Source organism: Atheta coriaria, unplaced genomic scaffold, assembly GCF_025399875.1.
Source record: "Atheta coriaria isolate IRGN ID8LTWV9N9 unplaced genomic scaffold, Caltech_Dcor_3.1 hic_scaffold_8_pilon, whole genome shotgun sequence".
In the NCBI taxonomy this organism is placed as follows: domain Eukaryota; kingdom Metazoa; phylum Arthropoda; class Insecta; order Coleoptera; family Staphylinidae; genus Dalotia; species Dalotia coriaria.
In genome coordinates this window covers 845786-870878 of record NW_027045450.1, presented here as the reverse complement: position 1 = coordinate 870878, position 25093 = coordinate 845786, and the positions used below count along the sequence as shown (strand labels likewise).

Here is a 25093-nt window from a genome sequence, read left to right as displayed (position 1 = left end):
GCGGTGCGCAAAATTGTGATGCGCTGCGAAGGGCAAACAACACGTGAATAATTGGCCATTAAAGCATTCATAAGCGTCGATCGCGCCCATTATTAAACACAATCAAAATGTAAAACAGCGGAACGCATTTGCCACAGTTTCGATTGGCATGGCCGGCGATTGGCTCACAGCATTATTTATTTAATATCAACAAATGTGTAATGAACGCAGGAGAGCCATGCAGTCGTAATTTATTCACAGCTGCTTTTGAGTTGTGTCCAATGCACTCGGCAAGTTTTAAGCATTACTAAATTAAATTAATTATAGTATGTGAAGATGTACACATCGCCAACAATTGAAAATCTATAATATTAAAATGAATGGTAAAATCTGTTGGTAAGCGCATCATTCAACAACGCCTTGACCAATTTGGCCAATTCTTTTTTTAAAATGTTCGTTAAATTCCAAGGATGGTTTTTACAGCGAGAAAAATTCGAATAATTTCCGGGAAAACCTTTAAAACAGCCTTTTACTATAAGATAAAAATAGGCATTGAGATTCAATCGTAGTTATAGTTAAATAGTTCAATCCGAGATGGCGCGCTGAAGTGCATTATCAGCAATTCTTTATATAATTAATTTTTTTTTTAAATAAAATTACCAATCTTATTGATTGAATTGACACATACTATGTCTAGAACAAGAGAGTAAAAACGAATCACATTTTTATTAAACACTACCGAGACAAAGTCGCAGCAAAAGCTAGTTATCGAGATTAATAATAATAAACAAAACAGTTAGTTTTGACGCTAAGCGACTAGAGATATCTCGACAATTCTTCTATTTCTATGCTTGATACATTTCCATAATAAATGCATGCGCCAATTCGCATGCACATGACCAGCGATAGCGAGCAAATTGATTAACGCGGCACCGACCTACCCATGCCCACTCGTTTTATTTAGAAAATATGTAAATACGAGTCATGCGAATCCCACAGACCTACACTTCCAGTTATCTTGACATAATTAACTAATCACATGCAAGAAATGACGAATTTTTCTATTTTATTAAAGATCGTTTGTCTTTTTCGGTATTATTTTTGGAAAGTCATTGGGTAATTCAACACTCTCGCAGCTGCAGGTCTTTGCGGATTACATTTACGTGTAACTTTAATTCCGCCAACGTGGGCGGCAGCGAAGAAACCGTTGCACCGTTAGTGGAACCTGCTGCTGCTGCTCGATTTGCATCTCGCGCAAACTCGCGCTAATCGCGATTCGAATTGAATTGTAAATCCTCGCGCGAATCTCTTCTTCATCTCAAATGATCTACAGATCTCTACAAACTACACTCCTTGACTACGAGAACATTCCAAAGAGCGACTTGTTTTTATCCAAGTGTATGTCAATTGCATATCAATTGATACATCTCTAAATCACCGTTAATCATTAGCATGAGCTTGTGGACCTTTGTGTCACAATGTCGATTGTCGACTACACATGTGCTCTTGTTGTCGAGAGCTTCAAACCCAATTGTCTAACCACTTCGGAATTGTAACAATGTGTATAGAATGTGTATTGAAATTAAGTCTACTAGTATTCTATTCATGCAAATGCAAAATAATTCGACTTAAAAATCAAATTTTCATCGTATTATAAATCATCTCCATGTCGCGCGGATAACGCTGTCGCAATTTTAATTAAAAAATTAAGCAGGCGAAGCAGGCAGGCAAAGCAGACATACGTCCTATCATATTCCGGCGCGAGTGTCCGAGCAAAACGCTTAAAATACGTTTTCTATTTGAACGTCCGACTCGTCCTGTTCGTCGGGCGCTCGTCCTGCCGGCCGGCGTCGTGTAATCCTCATGTAATATTGAACGTGCTCGACTGCTCGTCCGTATGTTCCACGAGGCCACACTCAAACACGACGCTTTTTGCAGTTTGCAGCAAAGCGTGTTTCTTTTTTTCTCTTGTGTCCACCACGTTCATGTCTTAATTGATTCGGGCGCTCGTTTTTTTCCCCCGGACCATTCCGCATCGTTTTGCGGGGTTTTTCTTTCTTAAGCTATTTGTTTTGTTTACAACTTGATGGACAATAGACTGCGCAATCAATGACACACTGGCCTCGGCTCGCATCTGCATTTATTACTATGCAGTTATGTTTACATCGCGCTGGGAAGCAATAGATCTTTCACAAGCGAGCAGGCAAAGAGGAGAAAGAAATGCGCGAGCGCGCCGCCGCACGCGGCCTCAGCAGCGTAATCGCATCTCGGTGAAGGGAATGCCGCGCAAAAATCGCCAACAGGTAGGTGAACACAAAACACCTTTGCACACGCAATTGCGCCGGCATATAAAGCCGACGACGGCTCTCTGGCGGGCATTTTGCTTGTAGTAGTGGCATGAATCTAACACCAATCACGGTAATCACATTCATCAACACGCTAATTACCGAATTACACAAATTAAACGCTACGAACACAAATTAAATCATTTGTTGTTATTAGTCAAATAGACCGCTGGTGTGTGCATGAGCGAGTGAGTGTGAGTGTGGCAGTGTGTTGAAATGTAAAAAGTTTGTGATGATAAATTCCAATTCCAACGTAAAGTTGTTCGAGCATAGTTCAGTTCGAGCAAGTTTTAAAGCGTGCAAATTATAACATCGCACACCGCGTGCGCAAAAAAAGTTCGAATTTGAATAAATTTAAATTCTTTTACCTTTGTGGAAACATTTGTTACACTTACACTGCTAAAACCAGATATTACACGCCTTTGACTCTCCCAACTCTTCCGCATCTGAAACAGAAAATATAAAAATGAAAAACGATCCGATTTGAAAAAATATCTATTCAAATTTATTTCTCAACTTGCGAGTTAAACACCAAAAGTGATTTATAAATCGTAGTCAGTCATTTATAATGGTAACACGTGGACTAAACGATTGGAATAATAAACTTGTAACAATAGATTTAAAAAATTTATACGTATTGAGCAAGAAAACACCTTGAATTCAATAATAACCTTGGAATAAGACAACAAATGTTTAGCAAAAGTTTAACTTCTGTAATAATTTGTTTCTAGACATGTTAAAACTTCAAAAAATGTTATGGATGATGATGATAGTGTGGTGTGGTGTAGGGGCGGCAAGAGCGCCAAAAATATACAACGCACTAATCACATCCGATGAAAATCTATCGCCTAGCCAAGCTTTTCCGATAATAGAGCCTGTTTTACAAACAACAGCTCTGGGTGTTGCACCACCACTGTTTCAACCACTTGTAGTACATCAAACGCAACATAATCAACAAAATCAACAACAATCAAATGTAAGTTTATTTAAACTGTAAAATAAAATTAAAATTTTCATTTTTTTAATTTTTAGGTTAATTCTAATCCTGGTCCAGCAAATGTACAAAAAATACCATCTGGACAACCACAATTAGCATATCATGATGCATATTCGTTATATCCAGTATCCTATGATCCATATTTACAATATGGTTACCATCAAAATTATGTCTATTCACCGCCATTGCCATATTATCAACAACCCGTTTATATTGATTACGCACATCAAACAAATTACGCCAACGCACCTCAAAAACAAGAAAAACCGGAAATTGTACAAGAAAATCAACGACCGGTTGTACCAGTGCTGCCACCACAAGTACCAACAGCATCCGCAGCGCCCCCACATGTCAATTTTAAGAAAAACCCAGAAATTCCGGATGTTATCCCACCGCTACCATTCACATTGCGCAAGGAAACGAAACAAAAAATGAATCAATTGCAATGATTTATATGTCTATTGTTATTTTTATTTATTTTATCTGCAACATACAATTATCTAAGTTATTAGTGAACAATAAAAACTGATTAATAATAAATCATAATAATTTTGCTTTTGTTACGGCGATAATTGCTGCAAATCTTTGCCGAAAATCTGCACAAAGAACGCAAATCCTTTACCATATTTTGTAATCACGCCGATTTCTACGTAGTTATATCCAACACCACCTCCGGCGTATGATGGATACGCCCCGATACCAGGAGCCTCGTCATAGACATTCACACAGGATATTACAACATTTTTATCGGTTGCTACGTTGAACTTTAAGTAAAAATAATTGAATAATAGTTTTGTAATAAAAATAGAAAAATCAGTGACTTACTCTCATAACCGCTGATAAATGTGAGTTCCCATCGTTATTTACGACAATTTTCTGTGCGTGTAACTCATTTTCGTTTTCCATACACCGTCCGATAAAGAGATTGTGAGGTTTTTCAATAACTTGCACATTAACTACATAAATAATAAAATAATTTCTTTTTGTAAAATTAATACATTTAGCGATTTATCTTACTAAAAGTATCCCGATATGGTTTTAATAAAGTATCCGACCCATTCGAGAATTTAATTTCACCAGTTTCGTTATCTTGAGACGTTACCAAAGTCCTAAAAAAGCTGTCTTTGGCAGGGGTAACTTCCAAACACAAAATAAGTGCCCAAACACACCAAACAACTAAAATTTGTAACTTTTTCATTGTTTTGACTTAAGTCACCAACCGCAAGTGAACGAATGACCAGTGAAAAACATTTCCAAGTGATGTGTGTACTCCGTGTGACATTTTAACCTTTCACACAAAACGCTCTATTGAATGCAGTTTAATCTGAATTCTATTCAAGTAAACACGCGTAAAATGGGACAGACAAAGAGGAAGAAGAAATGAACCACACATTGTATCAATCTTATCAGTATCATTAATTACACACACATTACTCAATCAGTAGTTACAGAATATTTCGAGATTCATAGGAAGTAGACTTATGCGGATTCAATGGTAACTGTGTCATCATCATCCGACAAATTCACACTGTCATTTTGAATATTTTCAATGGTATCTTGTGGGTTTTCAGTTGGGATATCAGTTGGAACTTGTGTGGGTGGATGACTTTCAGTTGCAATGGAATCTGGCACATTGGGAACACTTTCAACTGGTGTAACGGGAGCAATTGGTGCAGGAACATTTACAGCGTCTAAAAATGGTACGCCAGCAAACTGATGACCGCCCACGAAGGAAACACTTGGTGTATAATAATTGACAACTGGTGAAGCTACATGAAACTGATATGGATAGCCAGAGTAACCAGAATATCCAATTGTTTGCGCAAACGGAGAGTAAACGTGAGCTATTTGAGGCACTGGCGAAACATCAAATGTTCCCAATATTCCATGATAGGTACTCCTTGTTCCAGGAACAAAATGTTGAGGAACTGGTACTGATCCGACCGAAAGCAACGCAGAAATAAGAACTACAACGCTCTGAACACACAAAAAACAATTACACTTAACTTAAATCAATTAAAATTTAAAATCACACACTACCTTCATGATTATTAGAAATCTATTCAATTCAAAAGAGGTCTGAAAATTTGTGACGCTATTAATTTCGGCACTCGGCCTTATATACTACCGGGAAGAACAAGTCTGAAGTCTTTTTTTGTTGCAAACCCCTCTTTCTTTGATTTAAACTCAGGTCGTTTTCAGTGTTTGAACTGGAGGCACGATTGGTATGCGTGACATATACACACGCGTCACATAATTGTTTCATTCACACCATTCACACAGCGCATAATTATTAGTATGCTCGCGCTAGTTATATTTGTGGGCTGGTTTTCTAACCAGCATGTTTTTCGGAGGAGTCTTCGGCCGCTATTGAACTTTAAAATGTGACAATTTAATCCCGAGCAAAACAAAATTGATATTTAACTATACCTACACAAAAATAACTCCACAACATTAAAGGAGTTCCAGTACTTATTTCCGTAAATAATAAATTAATTTCGCAGTGACACGAATTGTATCAACTTACGCCCTTTTCTAAATATGATAAAAACGCGTACATAAATAAGCCGGCGGTCATTCCGGACGTTTGGACTTGAGCCGGCAGGCTCAAGCACCAGATGGACGCATGAAGCGCCGTTTCAGAAAGAAGAAGAAACGCACAAAGCAAGGCAAGCGCGCAGTATTTACGATGACATTTTGTCACGCAAAAGTTAATGATTTATGTATGTGCAAGCGCGTCGGATTTACCGCGTAAATTCCTAAACACACACACACAGATAGAAATAAATATCCGAAACAATCGCATCAAATAAATCGTAAATAAATTCAAACTGAATATGTTTTGTTCGAATGTTGCAAAACCAACATGTCCGAAACTCGCGCGACTAATCCCAAGTCACCAGAATTGAACCCGGCAAACAGATTTGTTCCGGCTTCGAGAAGCTGAGGCGGCGGCGGCGGCGGCGTGCGTTATGTCCGCCGTGTGTGATTCGCCAATAAATCGACGGTGTTATTACATCCACATCCGACGGCTACGTGCGCGTAATTTTAAACAGAACGATTTTCCGCTCGAATGAAAACTGCCACCGACTGCCACCGCCATTGGGCACTACTCCAATGGTCAAGAACGTACATTGCTCTTCAAAAATTAAAAAAAAAAACCACGACCTTCGAGAAAAAATTACTCTAGTAAAACAACAACAAAATTATGTAAATGTCAATGCTACAATCACATTTTAAACGTAAAATCAAATGTGACGTAAAACAATCTAAATTGCTATTTATAGATTGATTATAAAACAATTCCAATGCAAACATTATTCTACTCGGCATGAGATTTAATCACGACTGAAATCAGTATGAATATGGTAGCTATTTTTTTAAATAAATTATGAGGCTATAAATTGCTATGCGGTTAATGACGGGCTCGATGGTTTCGATGATCATCGGGCGTGTCAGAACGCTGCGTAATTGATTGTGAATGATTCGAGCGTTGTTATTCCATTACCAAACGATTTATATTCCGTAATTGCCACAGCGCGATACAAAAAAGCGTCGCAGTTCTTTAACCACATATAAATATAGATTTATTCACATTCTACCAGCTCTCCTATAACATGTGATTACAATTCAATCGCTTCTCAATCTGATATAGTTATAAATTTATAAATTCCAGCGTCATTAGCATTTCGTTCGGACGACGACATTTTGAAAACATGTGTCGGCTGTGTTTAGAATAGAATAGATGAGAATATTAACAAGAGGCTTACAAGATGACAAACATGGCTATAAATCATTTGTTATCGATAGTAATATCTTTTTGTAAATTAATTGTTTTATAATTGTGATATTAACATTTATGGAAATTGAGTGTGTGGAAAATGTCATTCAAAGTATAAATTAATTTTTTTGTTGGTGAAACTTAGAAGATCATAGAAAATAACAAACTTGACTTTTATGTACCTACATTTATATAAATTCGTAATGTTGTTTCAATCTACAGTTAAATCGTAAATATAAGATAGCCAATGAAAATGATTTTTTTTATCTTATCTTATAAAGTATTTTCTGAAGTTTCATATTCTTCAATTTTTAGTCGATATCGCTTTTAGCTTGCAAGATATTTGTTACCAAAAACTTTTTTCTTGAGAATCAACTCCTTCACCCTTTTATGCTCTGAATAAAAGTCACTTGTACCGCTCCCCTCATACTCGTTCAATGCCTTGATTGCGAGTCAATTATGAAGTAACCTTCGTACGGTGCCCTGAATAAGATTTCCCGTAGATAAAGAATCTTCAAACCGTTCCTCTCTATCGCCTTTAGTTTGCGAGATAATCGTAATCGAAATATTAATTTCTATTTTTCGCATGCTAGCGACATCGCTGGGTTTGCTAAAGAGTTATATTTAAGTATGATGTACCCAATGCGTGATTCCTCGTGCACGGCACGCAGATTCACTATCGATACAAACAACTAAACGATACGAACGCAATCTGCATAAACATTGTGCATACTAAGAAACCTTCTAACATGTGCCACTTGTTATAAATTTAAACAAATATAAAGTAGTGCAACTAGGATAACCGCATTCATTGCCTTTATTGCAACATGCAACGCTATAAAGTATTACAAGTTAACGCCCAAATCCGAACCAAAGCAAATTTAAATAATTCATTATCTATTCCCCATTTTCATATGTTTTTGTTTTGAAATTTTGAATTTGTATTAATGAGACGAATTTTTAAATAAATTCTGTGATAACTATTAAAATTAAAACAGTTTACAGCTAGAAATAATGAAATCAAATATAACGCAAGTCAAAATATTGACTTACGAACACACAATGCACTATCAACATCACAACACCACAAATTCATGGAACTAACAAAAGGTAAATACGCCGCATCAGGTGATACTGAGCCTGTTCAACTTTAATTTTTGCAAGTCTACGGAACTACAGTCGCCATCTCGCGACATAAATAAACAACTCCTTTATAAGTCATTGATGCGTAAAAGATTAACTATACAATCGCATGTAGATAAACATTCTATTAATAACTATGTTGTGAGTTGTTCAACTAAAACAAACACGCAATGTATCCTCGTTCCCACATTTTTCCCTATTAAACAATAAACTCCTAAACAGCACGATTGCATTTGAATTGCGTTTAATCCACGCAAAGTTTATTAAAGTTGATGTCATAACAGCCGTAACAGAAGTGATAAAGCTTTATTGCCATTATGCAAGTGGCGATAACCGAGCGAGAACTGGCGCATCAAGACGGACGTTCTCAAAGTTCACTCGCCGGCCACGAGCGAAGAAAACCATCCAAACACGTTTCAATTCCATCAGAAACAAGTAGGAACTAATTAAATGATGACTTATTGTCCGTGCACGGGCGAATACCAAACATGCGTGCGTTTATTCATCAAGCACGGAATTTCCAAACAAGAAAAGCAAAAAATGAGGAAGTTTACGCGTGGAATTTGCGTCGAATGTTGCGCTAATCAAGTTTTGTAATCAACTGATCAGTCCACGAGTGTGTTTTTGCTCTCTAGAGACGCAAAGTAGGGAAAGTCGGCCTTCGACCACGCCGCACATGGCATCGACACGATTTTCATACCAGAGAGCGACATTTTGTTGTATACATGCACGACTTGCATTCGCGTTGCTCGCTGGGGGCCGGTTTGTTGTGGGTCGTGCGAGAACCGAGGCCGGTTACTTACCGTGCTACCAGTTTAAGCGCGTCAGGCAATAATAACGCGCGCCACGACTGCGCCCAGAAAATAAACAAAGACAGAGCACCAAGGCGCAAATACCCAAGACTTTGGATTTAGAAAAGAAGGGAACCAAAACAGAGAACAGCTGCTTGCGTGCTGTTTCAGTTCGGGTCTCAGCGTCGTCGTCGTGCATTCAGCAGTAGTCGAAGTTTACTTTGCCAGAGTTCTTGTGACTTCTTGAGTTTGTGCTGCGGTGTGGTGTCAAGTGCCATCCAGCGTCTTCAACTGTTGACCAACATTCGAATTCTCAACTAACAAGTTAACTACAGCGAATCACAGAAGGTGTCAAACGTGTGTGGTTCGTATGTGCATAGTCTATTTGTGGTTCTAAACATCAACAACACAGCAAACGTGAGTTGAACATTTATTTTTAGACGTTAACGCGTATATAAATTAATTCTGCTTAAATGTGTACTTTGTATTCGGTGCGTTTGTGTCTAGACTTTGTTTCCGACTTAAGTGACTAAGTCCAAACTAAAGTCGCAATTTATTTGACTTTTATCACGGCGCGCATTTATCACATTCGTTCCATTTTGCAGCGCATTGTAACAGAGATAGTGCGGCGCCGTGGAAGGTAAACAATGAGTCTCTTCAGCGCTCTATTCGGCCACATTCAAAACAAGTTCGGCGAGGGTAGCGCGCTGCGTACGCCCGCACAGCGGCCCTTCCAACCCACGCCCGGTGCGCATCGTCCCAACGAAAAAGAAAGCGAGACCTACTTTTGGATTATGTAAGTATAAAAAAAAAACTACACGTGCATTTGCAATGCTTGAAAAGTTTTACTTTTTACTTCTTAGTCTACGTCCTTCGTGATTACATATTTTCTATCGTGCGACACACTCGAACGCTTTTTGCATACACGCATAATCACACACTTGAATTTTGTACTCGTGAAGCAATTCACTTGGAATTTCGCATTATAAATCATTGATAAGTAATTATAAATAAAAATAATTATTATCTGTAAAATTGGTTAATTAAGTGGTACTTAAGTGTTTAAAATTACATTTTTGCCCCGCCTACTTGATAGAATCCTCACTATTATACTACAAGTTGCATAAGCTTCAAGCAAAGTTAATTATCTAAAGTTTAAAACGTTTTAAACAAACATTTCCAACCGGCCTTCGAGTTCCACCGGCCAATACAAAAACGAGAAACCAGCCGATTGCACACACTCCACGTCCAAACATTGGCAAATCATTTTAGTGGCCGGCAGACTCGCATCGCGACGCAGAACATAATCAACATTTAACTATTGAACAATTACGCTGCGACAGTAGTCAACTCAGCGCCGAAATCAAACTCATCGTGCGCGTTAAAAATTTACTCACAGTTGCACATTTGCAGAGAGTGTGTTTGCGGCTTCTGGCTGTTCATTAAATTAAGAACACAACGCCGCACGCCTCTCGCACAGTTCCGCATTAAAGCGGCGAAACAATGGCGTGCGCGCGAAATGATCAACAAAAGCGCGCAAAATAGAACAACTCCGGGCGAGAGGAGAGTGTGTGATTATTACGCATGAAGTGTTAATTAAAAAAAGGCGTCGGTTGCGAGTGCATAAATATATATGTATACACATCGACGAAACGAGAGTACTTTGCGTGCGTGTGTGAGGTGCAAAAGTGTAAGTGCAAAGTTTTCACACTGAGCTTTCAATTTTATTTTCAAACTTCATCGCAATGCGATGTGCGCACGGTTTGTGCAACAGCGCGCTAATACAATGCTTTATTAAATTCCATGCATGTGCGATTAGTCTTTTGTTTACTTTGAGTTTCAAAATAGTTTCAGTGTTCATTTTCATACAGATTTAATTAACATTACTGGAAAAACATTTTGAATTATTTTTTATTGTGATATTTAGGTTTGTAATCTTTAAAAACATCACAATGATAAGAAAAAAACACAAATATTGTACGTTCGCGTTTGTATCGCGGCAGGTGTATAAACAAAGTATTTTATCAGAATTTAATGAAAATAAGTGCATCGTAGCGCCATCTAGGTTTAAACCCAAGAGTTGTATTTTAGTCAAATGTATACATCACTACCGCCAATAAACAACTTCACGCATTAAACAAGCAATATTAAATGCAAATAAGTGCATCGTAGCGCCATCTAGGTTTATACCCAAGAGTTATATTTCAGTCTCTTATGCACATTACTACCACCAATCAACAACTTCACGCATCAAACAAGCAATATTAAATGCAAATAATATTTTTAACAAAAAATTAATGAATTTTTATCATTTTCAGGTGGAGATGGTAACAATTGATGAGACTGACTCAAGATAACACCACCGACGCCATCGCAACATCTCACAAATGATTCTTCTGATACTCTTTGCGCTTTTCCTAGTGCTCTGCACCCTCATTTCTTAATAGCTGCGGAAGTATGCTTCTCATGCCTGCTACAATTATTTCTCCGGCGCGTCTGCTCAATCCGATTCGAGTCCGTTTAGATTTAGATATAAATAGGTATAAGTTCTATTAATAATTAAGTTACCTATATCATTTTATACTATATAATTTACATTCATATATTATTAGATTTATTAAACAATCAATGCAATGGTAAAGGTAAGAGGAGATTGTGCATCCGAAATACCGACGTCTGTGATGATTTTTCATACAAAAAAATCGCAATGCACACCTGATACAAGATGTAAACGCAAAAGAAACGCATTTAACACTAGTCATGGCACTTTTTGCAGCCTTGGATCAGCTCAACTCAAGGCGCTTCACGTTCATTAACATTTAATTCATCATTCATGGTCATTAAAGCACTTATTGCAGCAAATATAGCTATAAAGTATTTTTATATTGGAATATTGTACGAATAAAGCACATTATTACTTTTATTAAACTTATTAAATCTTTATTTCAATTTTAAAAACCATATTTAGCCTGTGTTTGTTTTCTAGAATATTTATTAGAAGCCCATCTATTTTTCAACTCTTGTTCATTTGCCTTCCCCTAAAAATCACCGAAAATAAACTCCAATTTTTTTTTAAATTTAATTAAAATCATCATTACCTGTTGAGCTAGGTAAGTAATATGATGTTTCCTTTTACTCATAGCACTTATTGGCTCTCCTTCAGCTGCTGAAAGTCTTTCTACTTCTGGATCTGTCAGGGCTTTAGCTCTTATGATATCTTCATCTGTCATTACTTCCTCTTCATTTATATCAATGAATTTAATAGGAATTTTAGAGGAACCAACTAATTTTTTTAACTAAAATTATGTTTAATAATATATAAATCTATATTGAAATAAATAAGTAAAATATTAATCCTTACTGCTTCATTGTCTAAACCTTCATATGGCTTAGCAGGTTCAGGTGCAGATACAATTTCTGCTTGAATATTTTGTTCACTGTGATCAAACACTGGCACAATTGGCTCTGGTTTAGGTTTTCTGCCACAGACAGCTTTCCATGCATTCACATCAAACTCCTCTACTTTAAAATCATCATCTTCATCATCAGAAGTGACATTTTTACCTTGTGCAGTTGTATTTTGTGCTTTTGTTTTGACATTTCTTGGTATTAAATTATTTTTAGCATTTTTGGCAACTGAATTAGGTATTAAAGTCTTTGTTGTGACTGTTGCAATCTTGGGTGGTGGTAATATTGAAAATAAACCACTGGATTTCTACAAAATTATTATTTTAAGTTGATTTATCAATAAGAATGTATTGAATTTAACCTACTGAGACAATTTTTTGTATTTTATCTTCTGGTTCATCTTCTTCATCACTATCAAAGTCTTTCAAAGATGGTGCGATTATTCTAACAGGTTTTTCACTGGTTTTCAGTGGGTTGTTCTTTTTTCAACAGAAACTCATCGTTTTCTTCTGTGATATCCACAAACTGATTGACTGTTTTTGGTTGAGGTAAAGTTGTGAATCATTCTGGATTTTCAGTGGATATTACAGGCTTTTCGATTATTTCAACACCACCAGAAGGTAAATCGTCTTCATCATCAGTTATGTTATCACTATCACTATTAGCATAAGCAACTAACGCCATAATATCAAATTTATATTACGTTCTTTTTTCTAAAATATTGACTGGTAATGTTTACGTATTTTATGTAAGACAATTTCGAGGTTGTGTAGTATTACAAATCTTTACAAAGCGCATGCGTTGTTAATGTACCCTTCCACAACTCCTTACGTTCCGCATCTTACAACGGTTTTACTCTCGTATCACACTCCTCTTCGCCCCTTGAGAAATACGTGGCGTCGGCCATGCACATGCTATTCGCGCGCTTTTAACAAACTAGTCTAATCACTCATCGAAACGATCACCGAAGTAAGTATTCACTTATATTTTTGATCAGTACAAAATCTCTCAGAAAACATGCTTTATTTTCTTATCAAATCAAGTATTCTAAGCAAAAACGTGTTTGTTTGCAGGCGTAACCTCAAACAAAATGGGCAAACGGAAAGCGAAAACCGTTGAAGCCGTTGAACCTGAGCCAGAACCAGTGACACCCACAAAAATGTCCAAGAAAAACAAAAATAAAAAGAAGCAGACACCAATTGCTGAGACCCCGGTTGAGATTGTGAAACCCTCGCCAAAAAAGAACAAATCCAAAACTGAGAAGTTGAATGCTTCAATTTTGGAGGACATCACTACCCCAAGCAGGAAGAGTAAGGGTGAGCATGGTAGTCATCATAAACACTCCAGAAATGATAGTGTTTCTGAAGAAAGTACAGCCAGCCATCCCAAAAAGAAGCACAAGAAAGAAAAAGAGCACAAAACTCCAGTAAAAGTCAAAGATGAAGAAAGTGAAGAAGAAGCCATGTGTGATGAGCTGATTCCACCAGTAATAACTGAAGAAAATGGCGATCCTGAGGCAGAGATTGATTTGTTAGAGATTCCAAAAGCTGACCTGCAATTACTCTTAAAAGGTATCCAAAAATTATTACCAGAGACTGAAAGTATCACTCCTAAGGCCAGCACTAAAAAACTGGATTGGGAAAAGGTAAAATATCACAGATTCTGTGATTATTTACAGTCTAAAATGTAAAATTTTCATTATACAGGTTGCATTTGGTTACTACACAGCCGAAAGATGCGCAGAGATCTGGGACGCGATAAAGAAACGACAAAGACAGTATCGCTACATGTCTGAACTCATCGAAGATGCTTTGGTATGGTTAGACACGCCCTGGCGAAGCGCAAAAAATAAAGCTACCAAACAACACCCTGACTTTCCCAAGCGACCTAAATCTGCTTTCCTTCTATTTCTCCAAGATGCTAAAGCAGACATTATGCGCGACACGAAAGACGCGAAAATTACAGAAATCGCGCGCATTGGTGGCCAAAGGTACAAGCAACTTTCCGAAGCCGCAAAACAAAGCTACTTGGACCGTGCTGCTGTAAGCATGCGCAAGTACGAACGTAAAGTGGAACAATTCTACGAGAAACATCCGCAACTCAAGACTGAAGTGGTCCAAAAGTACCCAGGACCAAAGAAACCACGCACTGCATTCACACTGTTTCTGGAAGATCACCTCAGCAAGGAGGAACATGTCGCTGATAAAAGCGCGTACAAAATGGCGTCGAAACAAGCATGGAGCAAAATGTCGGCTAAAAAGAAAGTGCCATGGATTAAACAAGCAGTTGCCGAGCATAGAAAGTACTTGGGCGAAGTTCAAGTTTATAACTTTTCACATCCTACTGAAGTAGTGAAGCCATTGAAGACAATCCTCAACAAAGAAGAGCTGCAAATGTTGAATAAATCCGAAGGTAAACCATCGAAGCCGCCAACATCTGCTTATATTCTATTTTCACAACAATTGATGTCTTCTGGTGAGTTATCGGGGTTAGCTGCCAAAGATCGCGTGAAAACCATTGCAGCGAAATGGAATCAAGTGAGCAAAGAGGATCGCGATGAATATGAAAAGAAATTGAAAGTGATACAAGAAAAGTACAAAAAAGATTATAAAGTATACCTGGATAAATTGCCAGAGGAAGAACGGGCGCAACTGGAGTTGGACATGGAGAAGAAGAAAAAGAAGACCGAAAAGGTGAAGAAGGAGAAAAGACAATCTGTTTCAATACGTGATATGTAAGTATTACTTAATTATTTTTTCACATTTTAACACATTTTTTATATAAAAAAAATTAATTCCAGGACAATGCAAGCTTTACCAAAGCACTGGTCAGCAATGAGTGAAGACGATAAGAAGATTTACATGTCTGCGCTGAACCGCGTTCGGGACTACTTCGAGACGAAGCTCAACGAGAGTGTGAAAGTGGAAGAAAATGTACCTGGAGAGACTGCCGACGATGATGATGAAGATGATGACGATGAGACCGATGCCGAAGCGGAAGCAGAAGCCAATGACGATTCCGGTGAATCCGAGAGTGAAAGCGACGCGTCTTCCGACTAACCAACTAAAGATTGTTACTCGTTCCTGTTTGTACTTGTACTTTTTAACTCGTTTGATATTTTATTTATTTATTTTTGTATGTATTAGTAATGATAAGTTGTCCTGACAGAGAGTTTATGACGATTCAAACGATTGTTATCACACAAATTTGTGATTGATTATTGAATATAACACAATTTGCAAACAACATGACCTTGGTTACAAATGTAATATTAAAATTAATATTCTAGGATTGTATGAAAAGGAATGAAATAATACAGCGCCCTATGAGTTCGCGACATGCGCGATGCACGCGTTGATTACCAATGTGAAGATAAACTCGCGCGCGGCGAGCACCGGTTCCCAAAGCCCAATAACCGTAGGTTACCGCAGGTAACCGGAGTGTCCACACCGGAGTAGTCCGGTGTAAAACAGCGCCGACAAAGGGGATGGCACTGACTTCCACGCCATTTTTGCGTGCAACTACCATCTGAATCTCACCTATCCAACACCTCTAGTATTAAATATTAAATCATTGCACAGCCACTTTACAAGAAAAAGATGTCCAATAAGAATTCGGAGGCACCCCACACCGAAACCGAAAACTTTGCGTTTCTCACCTCGGCAATCACATGGAGAGAACCGAAAAACAGGGAAACCTCGGATGATAACGGTAATCATGCCGAGAATCAACTCGGGGAGAATCTGCTTGCATGTGGCAGTGCAACCAAAGTAAGAAATGCTTCCAATGATAGTTTTGATGTGGACTATGACCTGATTATTAACCCATTTATGGTGAGGGCTTTGGATGTCACCAAGTTTCAAATTTGTAAGTATTTATAGAAAATTTTCATCAAAAAAACACTAAAAGTTGATTTTTATCTAGTATATGATCAAGAATCTGATGAAACAGAAATAATCTCCAAGACATTTTCTCCTACAATGGCACATCAAGTTTTTGGCACAGAGTAAGTCCGTTTTTTCTAAAGAAAATCAACATTTCTTATATAATATTGTCTAGAGAGGTGATAACTGGATATAGAAACCTTCTCATCAATTTCACAATACTACCCAATAGTTTTCATACTAGTATGGAGTACACCTACTCAGCAATGGCCAACAATCCACTCAGATTGGAAATAGCTGATAATATTGATGAGAAACTCCAGGAATGGTTTCCACATTTAATCAAACCTGAAGAATTGATCAAACTCAAAGAAAGTGAAGATTTAATGAAGATGTTTGGTGATATTGTGTTGTCATTTCAACTACATGGTTAGTAAAATTATTTTAACATAAAACTGATTAAAAAATAACTGAAATATTTGCAGATAAAGATAATATACCCACAAATATTTATGTTACAAAATGTGATTCAAATGAGGCGGCGTTTTTAGACTTTCACAAACGTTTCCAGGCGCTGATAGTCTTCTTTATTGATGCTGCATCAATCATAGACTACACAGACCCAAACTGGGTGTATTATTATGTCTATAAAGAGGTTTTAAAGGATGGCAAAGTTGTATCACGTTTACCGATTGGTTTCTGCACGGTTTACATGTTTACAGTCTCGAAACGTGCAATCCGATTCGAGTCCGTTTAGATTTAGATATAAATAGGTATAAGTTCTATTAATAATTAAGTTACCTATATCATTTTATACTTTATAATTTACATTCATATATTATTAGATTTATAAAACAATCAATGCAATGGTAAAGGTAAGAGGAGATTGTGCGTCCGAAATACCGACGTCTGTGATGATTTTTCAAACAAAAAATCGCAATGCACACCTGATACAAGATGTAAACGCAAAAGAAACGCATTTAACACTAGTCATGGCACTTTTTGCAGCCTTGGATCAGCTCAACTCAAGGCGCTACACGGTCATTGACATTTAATTCATCATTCATGGTCATTAAAGCACTTATTGCAGCAAATATAGCTATAAAGTATTTTTATATTGGAATATTGTACGAATAAAGCACATTATTACTTTTATTAAACTTATTAAATCTTTATTTCTATTTTAAAAACCATATTTTGCCTGTGTTTGTTTTCTAGAATATTTATTTGAAGCCCATCTATTTTTCAATTCTTGTTCATTTGCCTTCGCCTAAAAATCATCAAAAATAAAACCAATTTTCTTTTTTTATATTTTAATTAATTAAAACCATCATTACCTGTTGAGCTAAGTAAGTAATATGATGTTTCCGTTTACTCATGGCACTTATAGGCTCTCCTTCAGCTGCTGAAGGTCTTTCTACTTCTGGATCAGTCAAGGCTTTAGCTCTTATGATATCTTCATCTGTCATTACTTCCTCTTCATTTATATCAATGAATTTAATATTTTCTGGGCGAATTTTAGAAGAACCAACTAATTTTTTGAACTAAAATTATGTTTAATAATAAAACTATGTTGTTTAAATGCAAAATATAAATGCTTACTGCTTCATTGTCTAAACCTTCATAAGGCTTAGCAGGTTCAGGTGCAGATACAATATCTGCTTGAATATTTTGTTCACTATGATCAACCACTTGTACAATTGGCTCTAGTTTGGGTTTTCTGCCACAGACAGCTTTCCATGCATTCACATCAAACTCCTCTACTTTAAAATCATCATCTTCATCATCAGAAGTCATGTTTTTACTTTGTGAAGTTGTATTTTGTGCTTTTGTCTTGACATTTCTTGGTATTAAATTATTTGATGCCTTTTTAGCATTTTTGGCAACTGAATTAGGTATTAAAGTCTTTGTTGTGACTGTTGCTATCTTGGGTGGTGGTAATATTGAAAATAAACCACTGGATTTCTACAAAATTATTATTTTAAGTTGATTTATCAATAAAAATGTATTGAATTTAACTTACTGAGACAATTTTTTGTCTTTTATCTTTTGGTTCATCTTCTTCATCACTATCAAAGTCTTTCAAAGATGGTGCAATAATTCTAACAGGTTTTTTCACAGGTTTTTCGGTGGGTTGCTCTTTTTTCAACAGAAACTCATCGTTTTCTTCTTTGATATCCACAAATTGATTGACTGTTTTAGGCTGAGGTAAAGTTGTGAATAATTCCGGATTTTCAGTGGATATTGCAGGCTTTTCGATTATTTCAACACCACCAGAAGGTAAATCGTCTTCATCATCAGTTATGTTATCACTATCACTATTAGCATAAGCGACTAACGCCATAATATCAAATTTATATTACGTTCTTTTATTAGTTCTTATTGACTGGTTATGTTTACGTATTTGATGTAAGACAATTTCGAGGTTGTGTAGTATTACAAATCTTTCAAAGGCGCATGCGTTGTTAATGTACCCTTCCTCAACTCCTTACGCTCCGCATCTTACAACGGTTTTACCCTCGTATCACACTCCTCTTCGCCCCTTGAGAAATGCGCGGCGTCGGCCATGCACATGCTATTCGCGCGCTTTTAACAAACTAGTCTAATCACTCATCTAAACGATCACCGAAGTAAGTATTCACTTATATTTTTGATCAGTACAAAATCTCTCAGAAAACACGCTTTATTTTCTTATCAAATCAAATATTCTAAGCAAAAACGTGTTTGTCTGCAGGCGTAACCTCAAACAAAATGGGCAAACGGAAAGCGAAAACCGTTGCAGCCGTTGAACCTGAGCCAGAACCAGTGACACCCACAAAAATGTCCAAGAAAAACAAAAATAAAAAGAAGCAGACACCAATTATAGCTGAGACCCCGGTTGAGATTGTAAAACCCTCGCCAAAAAAGAACAAATCCAAAACTGAGAAGTTGAATGCTTCAATTTTGGAGGACATCACTACCCCAAGCAGGAAGAGTAAGGGTGAGCATGGTAGTCATCATAAACACTCCAGAAATGATAGTGTTTCTGAAGAAAGTACAGCCAGCAGTCCCAAAAAGAAGCACAAGAAAGAAAAAGAGCACAAAACTCCAGTAAAAGTCAAAGATGAAGAAAGTGAAGAAGAAGCCATGTGTGATGAGCTGATTCCACCAGTAATAACTGAAGAAAATGGCGATCCTGAGGCAGAGATTGATTTGTTGGAGATTCCAAAAGCTGATTTGCAATTACTTTTAAATGGTATCCAAAAATTGTTACCAGAGACTGAAAGTATCACTCCTAAGGCCAGAACTAAAAAACTGGACTGGGAAAAGGTAAAATACCACAGATTCTGTGATAATTCTAAATCTAAACTGTAAAATTTTCATTATACAGGTTGCATTTGGTGACTACACAGCCGAAAGATGCGTAAAGATCTGGGACGCGATCCAGAAACGACAAAGACAGTACCGCTACATGTCTGAACTCATTGAAGACGCTTTGGTATGGTTAGACACACCCTGGCGAAGCGCAAAAAAGAAAGCCACCAAACAACACCCTGACTTTCCCAAGCGACCTAAATCTGCTTTCCTTCTATTTCTCCAAGATGCTAAAGCAGACATTATGCGCGACACGAAAGACGCGAAAATTACAGAAATCGCGCGCATTGGTGGCCAAAGGTACAAGCAACTTTCCGAAGCCGCAAAACAAAGCTACTTGGACCGTGCTGCTGTAAGCATGCGCAAGTACGAACGTAAAGTGGAACAATTTTACGAGAAACATCCGCAATTCAAGACTGAAGTGGTCCAAAAGTACCCAGGACCAAAGAAACCACGCACTGCATTCACACTGTTTCTGGAAGATCACCTCAGCAAGGAGGAACATGTCGCTGATAAAAGCGCATACAAAATGGCGTCGAAACAAGCATGGAGCAAAATGTCGGCTAAGCAGAAACTGCCATGGATTAAACAAGCAGTTGCCGAGCATAGAAAATACTTGGATGAAGTTCAAGTGTACAACTTTTCACATCCTACTGAAGTAGTGAAGCCATTGAAGACAATCCTCAACAAAGAAGAGCTGCAAATGTTGAATAAATCCGAAGGTAAACCATCGAAGCCGCCAACATCTGCTTATATTCTATTTTCACAACAATTGATGTCTTCGGGTGAGTTATCGGGATTAGCTGCGAAGGATCGCGTGAAAACCATAGCAGCAAAATGGAATCAAGTAAGCAAAGAGGATCGCGATGAGTATGAAAAGAAATTGAAAGTGATACAAGAAAAGTACAAAAAGGATTATAAAGTATACCTGGATAAATTGCCAGAGGAAGAACGGGCACAATTGGAGTTGGACATGGAGAAGAAGAAAAAAGAAGACCGAGAAAGTGAAGAAGGAGAAAAGACAATCTGTTTCAAAACGTGATGTGTAAGTATTTTTAAATTATTTAACAAAACAATTTTTTATATAAAATTTTCGATTCCAGGACAATGCAAGCTTTACCAAAGCACTGGTCAACAATGAGCGAAGACGAGAAAAAGATTTACGTGTCTTGGCTGAACCGCGTTCGGGACCACTTCGAGACGAAGCTCAACGAGAGTGTAAAAGTGGAAGAAAATGTACCTGGTGAGACTGCCGACGATGATGATGATGAAGAGGACGACGAGGCTGATGCCGAAGCAGAAGCAGAAGCCAATGACGATTCCGGCGAGTCCGAGAGTGAAAGCGACGCGTCTTCCGACTAACCAACTAAAGATTGTTACTCGTTTCTGTTTGTACTTGTACTTTTTAACTCGTTTGATGTTTTATCCCTTCTTTTTTTTTGTATATATTAGTAATGATAAGTTGTCCTCACAGAGAGTTTATGACGATTCAAACGATTGTTATCACACAAATTTGTGTACAGAGTATGTAAGATGAAGAAATCCATTATTTATTGAATATAACACAATTTGCAAACAACGTGACCTTGGTAATTGATTGCAAATGCAGTACTATGTTTAAAAATTAATATTCTAGGATTGTATGAAAAGGAATGAAATAATACAGCGCCCTATGAGTTCGCGACATGCGCGATGCACGCGTTGATTACCAATGTGAAGATAAACTCGCGCGCGGCGAGCACCGGTTCCCAAAGCCCAATAACCTACAAACGCACGAAGCGTACGAAACTTCTCGAAACGCACAGGTAAACGGAGTGTCCACACCGGAGTAGTCCGGTGTTAAAACAGCGCCGACAAAGGGGATGGCACTGACTTCCACGCCATTTTTGCGTGCAACTATCATCTGAATCTCACCTATCCAACACCTCTAGTATTAAATATTAAATCATTGCATAGCCACTTTACAAGAAAAAGATGTCCAATAAGAATTCGGAGGCGCCCCACACCGAAACCGAAAACTTTGCGTTTCTCACCTCGGCAATCACATGGAGAGAACCGAAAAACAGGGAAACCTCGGATGATAACGGTAATCATGCCGAGAATCAACTCCGGGAGAATCTGCTTGCATGTGGCAGTGCAACCAAAGTAAGAAATGCTTCCAATGATAGTTTTGATGTGGACTATGACCTGATTGTTAACCCGTTTATGGTGAGGGCTTTGGATGTCACCAAGTTTCAAATTTGTAAGTATTTTTTATAAAATTTGATCTAAAAAACACTAAAAAATTGATTTATATCTAGTATATGATCATGAATCTGATGAAACAGAAATAATATCCAAGACATTTTCTCCTACAATGGCACATCAAGTTTTTGGCACAGAGTAAGTCCTTTTTTTCTAAAGAAAATCAACATTTCTTATATAATATTGTCTAGAGAGGTGATAACTGGATATAGAAACCTTCTCATCAATTTCACAATACTACCCAATAGTTTTCATACTAGTATGGAGTACACCTACTCAGCAATGGCAAACAATCCACTCAGATTGGAAATAGCTGATAATATTGATGAGAAACTCCAGGAATGGTTTCCACATTTAATCAAACCTGAAGAATTGATCAAACTCAAAGAAAGTGAAGATTTAATGAAGATGTTTGGTGATATTGTGTTGTCATTTCAACTCCATGGTTAGTAAAATTATTTTACCATAAAACCGATTAAAAAATAACTGAAATATTTGCAGATAAAGATAATATACCCACAAATATTTATATTACAAAATGTGATCCAAATGTGGCGGCGTTTTTAGACTTTCACAAACGTTTCCAGGCGCTGATAGTCTTCTTTATTGATGCTGCATCAATCATAGACTACACAGACCCCAACTGGGTGTATTATTATGTCTATAAAGAGGTTTTAAAAGACGGCAAAGTTGTATCGCGTCTACCGATTGGTTTCTGCACGGTTTACATGTTTACAGTCTCGAAACGTGCGAGAGTCTCGCAGTTTTTCATTTTACCAAACTACCAACAACGTGGGCTTGGTTTGAGGCTCTTAGGGTTGATTTATAGAGAATTTCAAAATCAAGACGACTTTAAATATATCACTGGTGAGTTATTTAATGCATTATTACTTAAAATTAGGTAATTTTTATAATTTTTCATAGTGGAATGTCCATGTGAAGAATTTTCTATGCTCAGAGACAAATTAGACCTGGCATTCATTGCAAATCTACCAGAGTTCTCAAAAGAATGCGTTTTGCAAGGCTACACACCCGCAATGGGCATTTTAGCGCAAAAACGCTGGAAGTTAACAAGCGAACAAGTGCGACATCTTGTGGCTGTGCTTAGATGTTACTATACCAAGACTGATCCCGAACAACATGAAATGTTCATAAGAAATTTAAAACTAAATAGTTATAATAATTATAAGGTGCGTGCACTATCATTCAGTCAAAACAATTGTTTATACATTTAAATATTTTTTTAAAATTTCATTTCAGAAAAAATTAACTCGAATCTCAAGCAAAGCAGCCAAAGAAGAGCGCGTTGCGCGTCTGAAACGCATCGTCGATGATGATTACATGCTGAACCGCACGATTCACCGCGACGTCGTCAACTACGTGAAGCGAATGCTGCCGCACATGAAATACGTCGAGAGTTTGTTAGCGCAAGCGTCATCCAAAGTTTAAGTGTTTTAAATCTGATAGTTTCTATGATGTTATAGCGAAACGGAATCTCGGAGTACGCCATCTTTAATTTATATACTATTGCATGTTTAACTCGATTTTGTTACGGTCAAGAAGTATATAATTCAATTGTTGGGTGGTTTCTCAGTAAATAATTCTATTTGGTCGATAAATAATGATGGGTTTGTAAAGTTATTTTACCTTTTTCGTTGATTCTGTAGCGGAATTGTTGAAAATCTCGGTAGCGTCGGTGGTGAACAGCTTCTTTGAAACAACCGCACGAAACTGTCGAAAAGTTTTGCATGTTTAACAGTGTTCTAAGCATTTTGACACTGCCAGCGCCATCTATTATTAGAATACGAACTAATCTATTATGAAACCCTTGCGTTTCTTGCGTTTTTAACATTAAAACACTTATTTTAGATGAAAAATGCACAGTAACATTTATTTAAATTATATATACGTTAAATATTTAATTGAAATCGTAACACGTAAAATTTTGTGTTGTTTACAAGTCGACGCCGACTGTAGCACTGAAAACAAATGCCTGCGAATGTTGTTTTTCTTCTTTTGTTTTTTTCCTCACCGCACATGGCAACTCCGATAAGAAAAGACACGATAAAGAGATCCCACAGTGATTCGAAGCAGTGTTTGGTACGCGTTCATCGTGTTTGTACGTTTTTGTGCTCGTATTGTCAATAAAAATCACTAAATCACGAAAAATTAATCAAAATGTCTTGCAAACAACGCAAAGTCGTTATAATGGGCTACAGATCAGTTGGTAAATCATCTCTGAGTATTCAATTCGTCGAAGGACAATTCGTAGACGATTATAATCCAACGATAGAAAACAGTTGAGTCAAAAAAAAACTTAAATCATTAAAAAAACTTAATTTTTCAATGTTTAAATTAACATTTGCAGCGTTTACAAAGCGCGCGCGTTTCAATTCGCAAGACTACGAGCTAAAGGTGATCGACACGGCGGGGCAGGACGAGTATTCGCTGATAACATCACAGTACGGTATAGATATCCACGGATATGTCCTTGTTTACAGCGTAACGAGCAATAAATCGTTCGAGGTGATTAAGTCTTTGTACGCCAAACTGTTGGACATCACGGGGAAAGTTGAGTATGTGTCGGCCATTTTGTTTTTGTTGCATTTCATGTTTCAACTCGTGTCATTTTACAGTTTACCAATTGTTTTGGTTGGTAACAAGACGGATTTGCACAAACAACGTGCGATATCACCAGAACAAGGGCGCAAATTGGCCGAGGAGTGGAAAGCGGTGTTTTTGGAGACGTCAGCTAAACACCAAGAAGTAAATATTAATAACTAACACTTACTTTGTATAATAATCTATTGTATGTTGTTGTTTAAAGGATGTTCTTGATATTTTCAACGTGCTGCTGCGTGAAATCGAACGCACGAATGGAAACCTCACAGAAAGAACCAACTGCGCCGTGTCTTAACCTGAAACAGAACACAAGCAACAAACGCAAAAGAAAAGTAAACAAAAAGTAAACGTACCTAACATATTATTTATATTTACATAGAATAGGAACCAAAATAGTAATGACCAATGATGATTAATGACGTGTGCGTAAAATAGTAAAACTTTAAAACTTTCAAAATGAAAAAAAAAAAAACTAACACTTTTAGGTAATTGTTTTATACTACTGCAGTATAAATGGTTTATAAATCATTTTATATATTTATATT

General features: G+C 37.2%; 8 protein-coding genes and 1 long non-coding RNA gene across 10 annotated transcripts; 5 read left to right on the top strand and 4 right to left on the bottom strand.

The window, feature by feature from the left end:
- The first annotated feature begins 2312 nt into the window (after positions 1–2312).
- Positions 2313–3870, top strand: LOC135797749 (uncharacterized). Its single transcript, XM_065310256.1, has 3 exons — positions 2313–2397; positions 3056–3300; positions 3357–3870. The coding sequence occupies exons 2-3, from the start codon at positions 3058–3060 to the stop codon at positions 3768–3770; spliced, it is 657 nt and encodes a 218-aa protein (XP_065166328.1). The 5' UTR covers positions 2313–2397; positions 3056–3057; the 3' UTR covers positions 3771–3870.
- On the bottom strand, positions 2637–23711 carry LOC135797752 (uncharacterized). Its single transcript, XR_010549620.1, has 2 exons — positions 23574–23711; positions 2637–2770 (listed from the first exon to the last, which is right to left on the bottom strand). It is a non-coding gene; the product is annotated as an uncharacterized lncRNA (long non-coding RNA).
- Positions 3771–4562, bottom strand: LOC135797751 (uncharacterized). The gene is made up of 3 exons (XM_065310257.1): positions 4339–4562; positions 4147–4277; positions 3771–4085 (listed from the first exon to the last, which is right to left on the bottom strand). The coding sequence occupies exons 1-3, from the start codon at positions 4517–4519 to the stop codon at positions 3882–3884; spliced, it is 516 nt and encodes a 171-aa protein (XP_065166329.1). The 5' UTR covers positions 4520–4562; the 3' UTR covers positions 3771–3881.
- On the bottom strand, positions 4742–5394 carry LOC135797518 (uncharacterized). The gene is made up of 2 exons (XM_065309918.1): positions 5362–5394; positions 4742–5298 (listed from the first exon to the last, which is right to left on the bottom strand). The coding sequence occupies exons 1-2, from the start codon at positions 5365–5367 to the stop codon at positions 4801–4803; spliced, it is 504 nt and encodes a 167-aa protein (XP_065165990.1). The 5' UTR covers positions 5368–5394; the 3' UTR covers positions 4742–4800.
- Positions 13262–17488, top strand: LOC135797745 (nucleolar transcription factor 1-A-like). Of its 2 annotated transcripts, XM_065310252.1 has the most exons (8): positions 13262–13413; positions 13518–14089; positions 14151–15178; positions 15245–16311; positions 16369–16450; positions 16504–16757; positions 16814–17101; positions 17174–17488. In XM_065310252.1, the coding sequence occupies exons 2-4, from the start codon at positions 13535–13537 to the stop codon at positions 15501–15503; spliced, it is 1842 nt and encodes a 613-aa protein (XP_065166324.1). In that variant the 5' UTR covers positions 13262–13413; positions 13518–13534; the 3' UTR covers positions 15504–16311; positions 16369–16450; positions 16504–16757; positions 16814–17101; positions 17174–17488. The 2 variants fall into 2 exon arrangements, with proteins under 2 accessions (XP_065166324.1, XP_065166323.1); XM_065310251.1 differs by having other exon boundaries at positions 16814–17488.
- LOC135797748 (uncharacterized) lies at positions 17472–18724 on the bottom strand. Its single transcript, XM_065310255.1, has 4 exons — positions 18352–18724; positions 17931–18293; positions 17666–17872; positions 17472–17598 (listed from the first exon to the last, which is right to left on the bottom strand). The coding sequence occupies exons 1-4, from the start codon at positions 18670–18672 to the stop codon at positions 17512–17514; spliced, it is 978 nt and encodes a 325-aa protein (XP_065166327.1). The 5' UTR covers positions 18673–18724; the 3' UTR covers positions 17472–17511.
- On the top strand, positions 19080–21261 carry LOC135797746 (nucleolar transcription factor 1-like). The gene is made up of 3 exons (XM_065310253.1): positions 19080–19637; positions 19699–20727; positions 20786–21261. Exons 1-2 carry the CDS (start codon positions 19080–19082, stop codon positions 20722–20724), a joined length of 1584 nt encoding a protein of 527 aa, XP_065166325.1. The 3' UTR covers positions 20725–20727; positions 20786–21261.
- Hat1 (histone acetyltransferase 1) lies at positions 21448–23548 on the top strand. Its single transcript, XM_065310254.1, has 6 exons — positions 21448–21924; positions 21983–22064; positions 22118–22371; positions 22428–22793; positions 22851–23116; positions 23187–23548. The coding sequence occupies exons 1-6, from the start codon at positions 21657–21659 to the stop codon at positions 23373–23375; spliced, it is 1425 nt and encodes a 474-aa protein (XP_065166326.1). The 5' UTR covers positions 21448–21656; the 3' UTR covers positions 23376–23548.
- A 197-nt stretch (positions 23712–23908) lies between the features above and the next one.
- On the top strand, positions 23909–24996 carry LOC135797083 (GTP-binding protein Rheb homolog). The gene is made up of 4 exons (XM_065309269.1): positions 23909–24225; positions 24295–24502; positions 24563–24692; positions 24754–24996. Exons 1-4 carry the CDS (start codon positions 24105–24107, stop codon positions 24841–24843), a joined length of 549 nt encoding a protein of 182 aa, XP_065165341.1. The 5' UTR covers positions 23909–24104; the 3' UTR covers positions 24844–24996.
- The last annotated feature ends 97 nt before the right edge of the window (positions 24997–25093 follow it).

Coding starts and splice junctions, on each gene's coding strand:
- LOC135797748 (XM_065310255.1), bottom strand. CDS start 18,672: ATGGCGTTAGTCGCTTATGCTAATAGTGATAGTGATAACATAACTGAT. Junction 18,294..18,351: donor AAAGACAAAAAATTGTCTCA/GTAAGTTAAATT, acceptor ATAATTTTGTAG/AAATCCAGTGGTTTATTTTC. Junction 17,599..17,665: donor TTACTTACTTAGCTCAACAG/GTAATGATGGTT, acceptor GATGATTTTTAG/GCGAAGGCAAATGAACAAGA.
- LOC135797749 (XM_065310256.1), top strand. CDS start 3,058: ATGTTAAAACTTCAAAAAATGTTATGGATGATGATGATAGTGTGGTGT. Junction 3,301..3,356: donor AAAATCAACAACAATCAAAT/GTAAGTTTATTT, acceptor TTTAATTTTTAG/GTTAATTCTAATCCTGGTCC.
- Hat1 (XM_065310254.1), top strand. CDS start 21,657: ATGTCCAATAAGAATTCGGAGGCGCCCCACACCGAAACCGAAAACTTT. Junction 22,065..22,117: donor CATCAAGTTTTTGGCACAGA/GTAAGTCCTTTT, acceptor AATATTGTCTAG/AGAGGTGATAACTGGATATA. Junction 22,372..22,427: donor GTTGTCATTTCAACTCCATG/GTTAGTAAAATT, acceptor AAATATTTGCAG/ATAAAGATAATATACCCACA.
- LOC135797083 (XM_065309269.1), top strand. CDS start 24,105: ATGTCTTGCAAACAACGCAAAGTCGTTATAATGGGCTACAGATCAGTT. Junction 24,503..24,562: donor GACATCACGGGGAAAGTTGA/GTATGTGTCGGC, acceptor GTCATTTTACAG/TTTACCAATTGTTTTGGTTG. Junction 24,693..24,753: donor CGTCAGCTAAACACCAAGAA/GTAAATATTAAT, acceptor TGTTGTTTAAAG/GATGTTCTTGATATTTTCAA.
- LOC135797745 (XM_065310252.1), top strand. CDS start 13,535: ATGGGCAAACGGAAAGCGAAAACCGTTGAAGCCGTTGAACCTGAGCCA. Junction 14,090..14,150: donor AAAAACTGGATTGGGAAAAG/GTAAAATATCAC, acceptor TTCATTATACAG/GTTGCATTTGGTTACTACAC. Junction 15,179..15,244: donor TCTGTTTCAATACGTGATAT/GTAAGTATTACT, acceptor AATTAATTCCAG/GACAATGCAAGCTTTACCAA.
- LOC135797751 (XM_065310257.1), bottom strand. CDS start 4,519: ATGAAAAAGTTACAAATTTTAGTTGTTTGGTGTGTTTGGGCACTTATT. Junction 4,278..4,338: donor ACCATATCGGGATACTTTTA/GTAAGATAAATC, acceptor TTATTTATGTAG/TTAATGTGCAAGTTATTGAA. Junction 4,086..4,146: donor ATTTATCAGCGGTTATGAGA/GTAAGTCACTGA, acceptor TTTTACTTAAAG/TTCAACGTAGCAACCGATAA.
- LOC135797746 (XM_065310253.1), top strand. CDS start 19,080: ATGGGCAAACGGAAAGCGAAAACCGTTGCAGCCGTTGAACCTGAGCCA. Junction 19,638..19,698: donor AAAAACTGGACTGGGAAAAG/GTAAAATACCAC, acceptor TTCATTATACAG/GTTGCATTTGGTGACTACAC.